Source organism: Scyliorhinus torazame, chromosome 3, assembly GCF_047496885.1.
Source record: "Scyliorhinus torazame isolate Kashiwa2021f chromosome 3, sScyTor2.1, whole genome shotgun sequence".
Lineage (NCBI taxonomy): Eukaryota > Metazoa > Chordata > Chondrichthyes > Carcharhiniformes > Scyliorhinidae > Scyliorhinus > Scyliorhinus torazame.
In genome coordinates, this window is record NC_092709.1 from 101198719 (window position 1) to 101211605 (window position 12887).

The 12887-nt window shown below is 46.7% G+C and overlaps 1 protein-coding gene across 2 annotated transcripts in view; it reads left to right on the top strand.

The window, feature by feature from the left end:
• Positions 1–12887, top strand: part of sh3d19 (SH3 domain containing 19) — a 342707-nt gene that overhangs the window by 214096 nt on the left and 115724 nt on the right. For both annotated transcript variants that reach the window (XM_072496064.1, XM_072496063.1), the window contains exons 3-7: positions 382–422; positions 2537–2582; positions 4203–4350; positions 4450–4636; positions 9495–10517. In XM_072496064.1, coding sequence (XP_072352165.1) covers positions 382–422; positions 2537–2582; positions 4203–4350; positions 4450–4636; positions 9495–10517 — 1445 coding nt within the window. The remainder of the gene's footprint in view (positions 1–381; positions 423–2536; positions 2583–4202; positions 4351–4449; positions 4637–9494; positions 10518–12887) is intronic.

Sequence of the window (12887 nt, forward strand, 5' to 3'; positions counted from 1 at the left end):
ACTGTGAAGCAACAGTGCTAACCACTGTGCCACCGTGCTGCCCATAATTAATTATGTGAGTCCGGGTCCCGCCAGATCGCAACGTCCCGCCAGATCTGGTTAGATCTTGCAAGGTGTAAGGACTGTCGGGAATCCCAGGAGAGGCTTCTCCTGGGATCTACTGGCCGTGTCCTACCCTCATTTTAGTGGGTCGCGGATGGGTAGCTCGTGCTATTTGTCTTTCATTCATTAATAAATGTGCGGTTGTATTTTGTTTTTTCATTACCTTAAATTGAGATAGGAAATGGAAATTAGTTTTATAGGAGTAATTTACGTAAAATTAATAATGTGATGCAAATGTATGTCCAAATGACTGAACATTTGTGATTTTTTTTTAAACAGCCACGGACCATTATCTACATTAAGGGCAGCTATCAAGAGAAGTAAGTAAACAGCACCTTTTAATGTATTCTAGCTTGCATAACAGCAGGTGCAACTGGAGGGGACTGCAGTGAGGTCAGACTTCTCATTACACTGGTGATTCTTGGCAGTTCTAAACAGTTTGCAGAACACTGTGATGCCAAGGAGGAGAGCCCAGACTCTTTCAACAGCCACGCAAATGATTTGACAATCTCTCGCGTAGCAAGGGACGAATTCTGTGCTTTCACTTTTGGGCAAATTCTCCGAGGGAGGGAGTTACCGCCCCCAGGTTTTGGCAGGCGGGAATGGTGGAGGGGGTGGAGAATCCATTGGGAGTCTCAAAACAGCATTTACATTGGCGTGAGTTCCCGTTGACATTGTCCCCAAGCCCCTGCCAATGAAGTAATGGGTTTCCTACCATAAATGCCCGAGAACTCCTTTAGCAAACATTCCCAGACACTTAGCGGGCATCCCTGCTATATCAATCCCCCCCCTCCCCCCCCCCCCCCCCCCAATGGGGGCAGGGGTTCCAAGGCAGCTGGCGGGCTGCCCTCTGCTTTTCCCACTGAGGGCAACAACTTGGGGGAAAAATTTCACCTACTGTGTCCGGGTGAGATTCAAAAATAGGAGAGGCTTCTATATGGATGTTCCATGACAGACTGAGATGGAATGCTGATTTACCGACCAACCCGGAGGCGGCCCGCCAACGGGATTTACCGGTCTGGCCATTGTCAACGGGATTTCCTGTTGACTGCACCCCTCGTTGCCGGGAAACCCGTGCACTGGTGTGCGACCGGAATATGCTGCCGGTGTGAACAGTCACAGTGCAAGAAACTCTCAAGTTCCTAACGCAACTATGGAGTTTTGTCTTTGTCATGTTGAAATAATTAGAACATCGTTTAGTTTAACCCTTTAAGCCTTGTTTTATGTATCCCTTCTTGAAATTTATATTTGTAATTTTCTGAGGCTGAAGCATAAGAATGTATGGAATTGGGGGAAAGAAACTATTTTGGTCCATCTGGTCAGTCCCAGAATTCAAAAATAAAATGCAGAGCTCACTACCAATATCACTCAGGAGATTTTATTTTCACTAAATGCCTGTTCAACTCTCTTTAAAGCTTCTGATGTTATCTGCCTCAGCAGTTCATTCCAAACATTCACCACTTACTGTATGAAGCGATTATGTCTGATCAATCCATTCAGCTTTGTCTCATTCTGTATCCATGGATTATGTTCTGTGCGCCATAGTAAACATGTTTCGGAGCTCAACCTACTGATGCACATACCCACCTTGAATACCTCAGTAAAATCCCCTCCCAATCTTCCTGAGTGTAAATGTTGAATTAGTGAAGTGTTGTTTGCTGCTTATTAAGGTGAGGAATATCCCTGTTGAGGCACAACATTTATCTTTAAACTTCTGTCATCTAATATCCACATCTAACATAGCCAACTCAGATTCCTCTATTTAGCAATGTAGTTTAATCCGAATCTTAAAAAGGTACCCAAAACTACACTAAGGTGATGTTTCCAATTTCATATATCAACTTTCTAGCCTCTGAATGTGGCCTTCAAACGTTGGAAGTTTGTTGCAGTTTTGTATCCCTGAGAACTGGCTGATATTACTTCAACCTATTTCATAATAGACCCTTGCAATCTTTCACTCCAAATGAATATGGCTAAATCTCAGAGACAAAAGGGTAGTGTGTCAATCATTGCACCATCCAGTCACAATTTGCACTGTTGCTATTTAAGTGCATCAATGTTACTGCAATCTCCCAACAAGCTAAATAGTTTGAATCTGAGAAAACAGTGGTGTGCAAGTGTCGTAAAGATGCAGCGAGTATCAGTGAGCAATTCCAGGACTGAGGGTTAACTCATTTTCACTGACTCACTAATCGGAATTACTTGCGAGGCCACAGTAACTCTGGAAATCTGATGTAAATCTATGCCCAAGATGCTAATTCGTGAGTATATCACTGTCCTGCCAGAAAACAAATCACTGGGTCCATTTGTTCCTGCTAAACAGATTCTGTTGATTGAATGAATGTTCCCATTAACACTTCCCTGCTGTAGCAGCAAATTAGTGCTTTATCAGTCCTGTTCAGATTCTTTGTTTTCTCCTGATTCTGTTATTTAGCATCAGTTCGCACATCGTCGCAGAGTGAACCGCGGAGAGAAAGAAGGTATGGAAGCTCATTTTTGTCTGTTTAAAATTGATATTGCCCTTATTTTCTTTAATCTTTTCTCCCTCTAATCCTGCTCACACACTTACTGTGGCTTGGGCAGGTGGTTGTATGTGTCCCCATATTCTGGCAGCGATACTGCAAGCCAGGAATAGTGGAATGGGTAGCATTCCTTCCAATTTTCTATTCCATGAGCAGAAGCCAAGTGCTTCTCCAAAGCTTTCTGGCTAATATTGGGTATTCAGGTAGGACCAAATCTACTACCTACCAAACGCCCTTTACTGTTTCAAGGGATGGTTCACGGTTGCACAGTTTTGTTTTGCAGACATGTGGTGCACTTCACTAAATGGTGAGCAAAGTATTGAATTGGTGGATCTGTTTCCTTTGTTCAGTGATGGTCAGATCTTCATTGGATGCCTGTTTTTCCAGCCTTGATCATTCAAACATCCAATCAATATTGAAAAGTGACTTGATTTAAAATATATGTATTTTATACTTCGATACAATGGGCTGGATTCTCCAATTGCCGACACAAAATCACGTTTGGCGATTGGCTGGAGAATCCGTTTTAACGCTGAAATCAGGGGCGGTGCTGTGTTTCAGTCGCTCCGCCCCCTCAAAAACAGCAGAATCGCTGAGTACGCCGCACGCCGCTGGGACAGCCTCGGGACGTCACTTGAGGCCCTCCCCGATGCTCCGCCCCAATGGTCCGACTTCCCGACGGCGTCGGTCGCGTGTCCTGTCGCCTTTCGGGGGCCACAGTTGGGGTGGGGGAGGGGGTGGAGCAGCCCGTTCCGCTGGCAAGGGGGGGGCTTCGGCAGGGGCTGGATGGAGAGGGGGTACTGGTGGGGGACTGGCCCGGGGGTGGAGACGGAGGTCACGGGGGGCACTATCTGGCAGGCTGGGTCCGCGCGCGGCCGCTGCCATGTTGTATGGTACAGTCGCCGCAGGTCGCCACCATGGACCCGGCCATTCTCCGTCCGTATCTTCAGGGGCTTTATGTGGCCCGGCTGCTAGCCCCCCACCTGGAGGAGTATTGTGCGGTGGTGTGCCGACCTTTTGGTCGTAAGACCAGACCTTCCTCCAGCCATAGCCGCAAAATCAGAGAATCCAGCCCAATATGTATGGCCAATAACAGCATGTGATGAGTTGTACCTCAAGTATGTAGAATACAGAATTTATTCAACATATAAAATGAAACAGTCACTCGAACAAAAGTGCTAACAACCAAACTACAGGCAGTTTTGTCCTTGTCCATTGACCGGACTTGCACTCTACAGCAGAGCGTAGGATCAGGGGGGGGAACTTTAGTTCTTTTCCTTATGTCTCAGGGTACAGATACAAATTATTATGACCGATGCATTCATGGGTGAGATCAATGAATTGGGCACAGACAGCAGAACTGCATTTTAAGATTTGCATATTGATTTGTCCAGCTTTTTCCATTTTTGTAAATGCCTATGGAGCAAGTAAGGGGATGCATTATTATCGTTCACAACTATGTGGTGTGGTGTTTTGTCTTAATTTAACTAAATATGGCCTCAGTTTGTGTGTCGAGAGACATGTGCCTTTAGTGCTACATTCCTGGGTCACTGAAAGAATGTTTCCATCTTCACTCAGGCGCCCAGACATTACAGTCATCGCTGCGGAACCCATAGGACCAAGCCCTTGGTATCCGGGTTCATCAGGGAACTGTGTGACTTCTGCTGGCTTGGGACTTCCATATCCCCGGACTCTCTGGAGAATCGACGAACCTGTTGCAGCAGAAGTAAGAAATTAGTTTGTAAAAAGAGTTTGATCTTATTTCAGAATTCGTTTTGCTGAGATTATGTTGATAGGATGTTCATTTTCCAAACATTGGTTGCAGCCTCCACCTTCCTATGAACAGGTGATTAGAGAAATTAATCAGCAGCCGGTGCCCAGACAACCTGCCCCAAAGCGTTCAACAACTACCACATCAACACAGACTGAATTTGACCAGGACATTGAGGATATAGAGACAAGGAGCGCAGATGCTGATTTTACAAGTTTGAGAGGGATCACTCCTGTGACAGGTAGGGAAGCACCCTGTTCATAACACCGCATGGAAGTAAAGGGCAGAATATGACTCCTGCTTGCACTGACTACAATCAGTATCTATTGGCAGGACGGTGGCACAGTGGTTAGCATTGCTGCCTCACAGTGCCAGGGACCCAGGTTCAATTTTAGCCTTGGGTGACTGGGTGGAGTCTGCGCATTCTCCCTGTGTCTGTGTGGGTTTCCTCCAGGTGCTAGTACAGTACAAAGATGTGCAGATTAAGTGGATTGGCCATGCTAAATTGTCTCTTCGTGTCCAAAGATGTTGCGGGAATAGGGTGGGGGGAGTGGGCCGAGGTAGGGTGCTCTTTCAGACGGTCAGCAGACCCGATTGGCCGAATAGCATTCTTCTGCACTGCAGGTATATGAGCGTAGGGCAACAGGAGGTGGAGGTACAGGTAGGCTTGCTGTGAAGATTAATGTGACAGAGGATGCATAGGTATCAGGTGTAACATGTTTTAATAGTGAATATTCAACATTTCTATATCCTCTAGATACACATAGTGACCCACCATCCCCAGTGTCCCCCAGTGCCCACTCAGAGATCCTCTTTCTTCTTGCTCTTATGTGGGTTACTGCTACATCTAGGTGTGTGCACAGGATGGAGGCAGTCTGCTGCTTTCTGTGCCCTGTGGCCTTTGATGCCCTTGGCAGACATCTGCTGGAGTGCCTGGAGATGGAGGGCCCCGGCTAACTGACTGTGTCACAGGCGTCACCGTGCCACCCTGTTCTGCTTGCTGCCCTTGAGATGCACCGGTGTCAGGAGGGGGCATTCAGAAGGACTGGATGCAGCCATTGTCTCCTTGGTGGCATGCCCTGGGTTGACTTCCCAGTCCTCCTCCCTGAGGGTGATCATAGGACCCGGGGAGACTGTGGGACGGAGGGGTAGTTGGAGTGAGTTCCAGAGGCCTCTGCAACATCTGCTTCCACCAGTCCTGGAGGCTCCCCATTGTCCACACCATGGTGTCGACACCCTCACCGATGGTCCTCAGTGACTGGCTGGGCCATGCTCTGCAGCGCCTTGGCAATGTCAAGCTGCGTCTGGGACTTGTCCTTCAGTGACTGGGACCTGATGTCAAGGCCCTCAACCATGGTCGCCACAGACTGATCCATGCCTTGGACACCGTCACTCAAGACGCTGACCTCTTGCGCCAGCACGGCTGTGTCCTATCACCTGCACCAGCTCTGGGATAGCCCAGAGTCTTGGCCTCTGACTGGGATCAGCTGAGTCCTGGGACCCAGCAGACCCCAGACTGCTGTCTCCTTTGGATGTTCCTGCCTCCACCTGATGTGCATCAGCAACTGTCTGGTGATCACCAGATTGTGCCCCAGAAGCCTGTCCACTAATGTCGCCCACCGAGGTGCTTGTCTTTGTGCTGGTGGAAGGTGGGTATGATAGCTGTGACGTCTTGATGATGATGTCCTCAGAGCTCTTCTCTGAGGTGGTCTCTTGTCTGTGGTGGGAGAATGATTCCAGATGGCCCAGCCCCACCAGATGGAGAACCTGCGAGACAGTGGACATGTGGTCTGTGAGAGGAAAGGGTCATTTTGTCTGACATGAACAACGCACCTGACGCAGGTCATCTGGGTGAAGGGGCAGTGGAACCTCGCCTCTGTGGCGCAGGCCAACCTCGCTGTCAGAGACTGTTCTCTCCTCGGACAACCCCACGATCTCCAGGGCCCGTTCCTCATAGGCGATGAGGACTCAGATCTCTGGTACTCCGAACCTTGCCTTGGCCCTTCCCTGCTCATTATGGGCTATCTTCTCCTGGTGGGTGGGGGGGACAAAAAGAAGGCACTGTGAGCCAGGCACTTGATGGGTCGGGGGGGGTCTATGGCAGGTGGCATATGCGGGCACCGCATCTGGACATAAAGGGTTTGTGCTGGTGGATGCCAGGGGTTGCTGAGGAACAAGCATGAAGATCGGATGTGGGGAGGGTGCAAGGTGTCAGCCTGTGATTTGTGGTTCAGGGAGGTTTGGAAATTTGAGGGGCGGCAGGTGGAACTGATGCCAGGAAAGAGATGGTAACTTACCTTTGCAGCTCGGTGGAGGTTGTTGTTGTTCTTCCAACATTGGACCATGGTCCTCCTGGTCATGCTGACCGCACTGACAGCCGCTGCCACCACCTCCCAGGCAGTTTTGGTGGCTCTGCTGCTGGTCTTCCGACCTCAGGGGTAACGAGATGTCCCGTCTCTCATCGACAGCTGAGGCGCGAGTCTGGCAAATCAGACAGCAAGACGGCCAGTAATGGCGACAAACTCATAGGGGCTCATTTCCGGCACAGAATGCGATTAAATACAGGTCACAGTCTTGCCAATGTGGCCGTTGAGAAACACCCTGCCAATCACACCCAAAAATGACACTTTAGAAATGTTTCCTTTCAATCGCGCCCCATGTTTGATAAACCAATTGACGTTTTTTGAGGATGTCATTTGTAGCATAGGTAAAGGAGAACCTGGCTATGGAGTTTATTTCGATTTTCAGAAGGCTTTTGATATGATTCCGCACAGGAGGATAGTAAATAAAATTAGAGCACATGGGTTGAGAATAATATATTGATATGGATGAGCTGAATAGCCTGCTCCTGTTCCTTATGATCTTGTGTTCTTGTGAGTCCTCACTGATCAAGATTGTTGGTAGGTGAATAATGGGGGGTGTAGTGAATTGATATGTGGATGAAGTTAGTGGTAGTTTTGATAGACATTTGAAGATGTGTTCACAGACCATGGCAACTTGTATAAAATCATTGAGGGCGGAACGGTGACCCAGTGGTTAGCACTGCGATCCCGACCCCGGGTTACTGTCCGTGTGGGGTCTGCACATTCTCCCTGTGTCTGCATGGGTCTCACCCCTACAACCTAACGATGTGCAGGTTAGGTGGACTGGCCCCGCTAAATTGCCTCTTAATAGAAAAAAACTTATATAAAGTCATTAAACTTATTCTGCATCCAGTTCCTTGGGACTCGATTCCTGGTACTGAACTCTGCCATTATCTCTTGTCACTGGGCAGCCATTATTTGGTCTTCCGCAGCCTAATACTTAGAATGACCTCGGTGCCATGAACAGTCACAATGCATACCCTTTAGGAATCATAGAATTTACAGTGTAGAAAGAGGGCCATTCAGCCATTCGGCCCATTGGGTCTGCACCGGCCCATGGAAAGAGTAGTCGGGATCGAACCCGGGTCCTCAGTGCCGTGAGGCAGCAGTGCTAACCACTGGGCTAACGTAAACTCATGCCTTCACCCTATCCCCGTAACCCAGTAACCCCACCTAACCTTTTGGACACTTAAGGGGCAATTTAGCATGGCCAATCCACCCAACCTGCACATCTTTGACTGTGGGAGGAAACCGGAGCACCCAGAGAAAACCCATGCAGAGACGGGAGAACGGGCACGGGGAGAACGTGCAAACTCAAGACAAACAGTCACGCAAAGCCGGAATTGGACCCGGGTCCCTGGAGCTGTGAGGCAGCAGTGCTAACGACTGTGCCACTGTGCCACCCATTAGGTGCAGTCTAACCTTTAGTAGTGCTGGAACGAAATTATTTGGCCACTACTAATGTGTGTAGCCAATAAAGAAAACAGGACATATTGGCTGCATGCAGCAATCATGGAAATGAGCAGTCAGCATAAAATTGCCATCTTGCCCAATCATTGGGTATGGGCTCATCGGATCCTTGCTCCTATTTCTGGGATTGTCCAATTTAAGTCTAAACCAGGAAGGGTAAATTAAAATATTTCATGATATATAAAATTGTGTACAGAATATGAATTAAAAAGAGATGAGATGAAGAAAAAGATGCAGGAGACAGGAAAAAAAGGATAAAAATATCTAAATATTTAATTATTTTGTAATCTCCAACAGTGTTTACATTTTGAAAGAACGAGACTTGCATGTGGGCCAGCCTGGCTTTCAGAGCCAGTGAATTACTTGGCAGTAATTAAGATTTATCATGCTCTTAAAAATGTGTTTACTCCTGAATGCATCAGTCCTAACTTTTTCTTGAGTTTGTAATGAGTAACTGGTGGGGAAGTATTGCAACATTATGCTCTTTTGTGATGAATCTATATCAGAGATACTGATGTAGCAAAGCCTATGGAAGGACAAAGTTTCAGACAACAACTTTTAGATTTCTGTGTTTACTGTGTGGGTTCCAGATGTTGCTGTCCAATCTACCCCATAACAATGAGCACTAATGGCTAAAGCATTTTTGTACCGCAATATCAAAATGATTGTAAAATATTCATGCTAGCAGAGGATTAGAGTTGTGAATTTAAGCAAACCACTTGAGCATCATTGTTAGGTGCCAAGGTCATAACACATGTCAATCGGATTGTAATCTACATGCTTTTATGTTGCCTTTAATATGCTTTGTGATTTTTAATTTCTCCCCTATTAGCCTGAACATCTAACCTTTCGGCATAACCTGATTGCAATGTGTACTACCTGTAGCAACTATCCAAACTTCCTTGGCAGCACCCTCCAAACCTGTAAACTCCACGAGCTCAAAGGACCAGGACAGCAGGTGCATGGGAACACCATCACCTCAGAGGTCCTCTCCAAGCAGCATACCAACCTGACTTGACCATATAGCACTGTACCTTCAAAATCCTGAAACTCGCTACCGAATGGAACCGTGGAGGGTTTCAGGGCACAGGCTGCAGTTGTTTAAGAAGGAAGCCCACCGCTACCTGAAAGGCTACTAGGAATGGGCAATAGATGACAACCTTGCCAATATCATCCAAATCCCTAAAGAGACTTTTAAAAAAAATGATGTTCATGTTTGTCTATTCTTTACGTAGCTTATTTTATTTTATGTCTCTTTTGTTCTAGTTCAGAGACCAGTGAAACCTTGCAGACCAGCTGTGTGTCTCATTCCTATTAGACCTGTGGAAAGTGAACCTTTGATTTCAATAGAAAGTAATTCCAGTCGGGAACAAAGTGTCCAAACAAACACTAATGTTGTGGAGCGACCCATACCAAAACCCAGGTCCTTAACTAACTTCAAGATATTTTTTGAAGAACTTCAAAGTGAGACATCTGAGGGAGAAGGTAAAGAAAGTGGTGTTCTACGTGAGTTAACATTGTGCCAAAATCCATTGATGGAAGATAAATTTGCCAACCAGGAAATAATGGGAGATAACGGTGGACACAGCTTCCTTGCCAGAATAAAGGCATTTGAAACACAAACTGATTCTGAGAATTCTGCTGGGAACACCAGACCATCAAAAAGACCAGAAGTTGCTCCACGATATTTTGGGCCAAAGCCTGCGGCGATCCACGGGAAACCCACTGTAGCTCCCAAACCTCCTGTGGCTGACAGGAATTCAGGAGGATCTGATAAGGTGGCAGAAACAAAACCTGTAGCAGCAGAGAGGCATGGGCCAATCCTCCTTCCAAAACCACCAAAGACGTCTGCAGCTGCTAAATCCAAGCCAGAGCCACCCAAGAAACCAAAACCTAGTATCTCTGCAGAGTCAAAACAGAACAATGGGAGTAACAGTAGTTTAGGTCCTGGGGAGGAAGCGCATTCAGCTACTGTCACCCCTCAGAGCGAAAGACCTACAGATAAAAGGAATCAAGTTCCTGTTCCAGCACCAAGGCCGACAGTGGCAAAAAAGACCATTTCTGAAAACTGTGAAGCATCTTCTACAGCGCTGAAACCTCCTGCTTCTCGGCCTTCAATGTTACCCATAGCAAAGGTCTCCCTGGTGAAGGTCGAAGGATCTTCAACCAACAAACATGCAGCTTCTCCAGATATGATTGCAAGCTTGCAAGATCTGATAAGTTTTGATGATGATGATGTTGTACCTGCTGTTCCAACAGGAGATAATGTGACCTCCCTAGTGACAGTAGGTAATGAAATGTTGGCTTCAGTTTTCTCTAGACTGCACTATAAGGCTGTACAGAAAGAAGGTAATATTTGAACCCTGAGGATTATTTTCTTTTCAATTGTCTGCCCCTCTGTTCTAAAATGGCTGATTATCCACAGATACCAGCAGCCTCCTGGCACCTTATGCATATCATCATGCGAGGCCAGCCAATGAGTACTAGAATGTTATTTGACCATGGTGAGCATTATGGTGAAGGTTCTGTCCTCACCCTACATCAATATTTACACATACCTGTCGAGGTGTGTCCGACAGCAGTTAGGATCAGGAACTCCAGTCAAATTCTTTACTTTGTCTCAACTCCCACGCTCTACCCTCTCCCCAAGAGCTCAACGATCAATTATAGCATCCGCAATGCTTCTCTAACTAACCCAACACAGACCACACACAGACACGCACTCACACACAGACACGCACTCACACACAGACACGCACTCACACACAGACACGCACTCACACACAGACACGCACTCACACACAGACACGCACTCACACACACACACGCACTCACACACTCACACACACATTCACACACTCACACACACATTCACACACTCACACACACATTCACACACTCACACACACATTCACACACACATTCACACACTCACACACACAGAACCACTCCGACACACACACGCACACAGTTAAGTCAGAACAGGCTGAGAATGAAACCTGGGACGTTTTAGTTTGTTATTCTAGTGTGGATGCCAGTACCTACAAGGGTCCTGGGAAGAACCGATATCTGAGACTTGAAGATGATAATTCAAAAATTTGCTAGAGAATTATATTGAATCGGTGTTTTCTGTATCAATTACTTTCAGGTGATTCTTCCCTTGAATAAATGACTTGATCTTTTCCTCCAATTGTCAGCAGTTACCTCCTTCACTCGCTGGTGGGAGGGGTGGAGGGGAGAACAGTTACACTTGGTCACAAATAGTGGAACAGTCTGTCTATTAAGACTGTTTATTTCTCGGCAGCACAGTGGCGCGGTGGGTTAGCACTGCTGCCTCACGGCGTCGAGGTCCCAGGGTCGATCCTGGCTCTGGGTCACTGTCCGTGTGGAGTTTGCACATTCTCCCCAAGTTTGCGTGGGTTTTGCCCCCACAAGCCAAAGTTGTGCAGGCTAGTGGATTGGCCACACTAAATTGCCCCTTAATTGGAAAAAATGAATTGGATACTCTAAATTTAGTTTTAAAAAAAGACTGTTTATTTCTCCATCATTCCAATTGATGAGATTTCTAATTTACAAAAGCACAGTATTCTTACAGCACAGAAGGAGGCTATTCAGCCCATTGTGTCTGCACCGGTTCTCCTTAGGAACAAGTTACCTAGTCTCACTCTCCTACCTCCTCCCCCTAGCCCTACACATTCCTCCTTTTCCGATAACTATCTAATTTCCTCTGGAATGCCTCGATCGATCCTGCCTCCACCACACTCTCAGACAGTGTATTCCAGATCCTAACCACTCGCTGCGTGAAAAAGATTTTCCTCTAGTCATCATAGCTTTTTTTGCTTATTAGCTTAAAACTGTGTCCTCTGGTTCCTGATTCTTCCACTAGGGAGAATAGTTTCTCCCTATCTAGCTTATCCAGACCCCTCATGATTTGGAATATCTCTATCAAATCTCATCTGGAAAGTCTCTTCGCCAAGGAAAACTGTCCCAACTTCTCCAATCTATCTATATAACTGAAGTTCCTCTTCCCAGAGACCGGTCTTGTGAATCGTTTCTGCACTCTCTCTAATCACATCTTTCCTAAAGTGCAGCATCCAGAACTGCGCACAACACTGTAATAATAATAAGAATCTTTATTGTCACAAGTAGGCTTACATTACACTGCAATGAAGTTACTGTGAAAATCCACTTGTCGCTACATTCCGGCGCATGTTTGGGTACACAGAGAGAATTCAGAATGTCCAATTCACCTAACAGCACGTCTTTCGGACTTGTGGGAGGAAACCGGAGTACCCGGAGGAAACCCACGCAGCCACGGGGAGAACATGCAGACTCCGCACAGACAGTGACCCAAGCCGGGAATCAAACCCAGGTCCCTGGCATTGTGAAGCAACAGTGCTAGCCACTGTGCCACCATGCCACCCGAGTAGTTGAGGCTGAACCAGTGTCTTGTATAGGTTTCATTTAACTCCCTTGCTTTTATGCCCTGTGTCCCTCTTAATAAAGCTTAGGATGGCATACTTTCTTAACCATTCTCTCAATCTGTGTTGCCACCTTCAGTGATTTAAGCACATATACACCCAGATTCCACTGCTCCCTTTAGAATTGTACTCTTTACTTTCTATTGTCTCTCTGCATTATTCTGACAAATTAATCTCT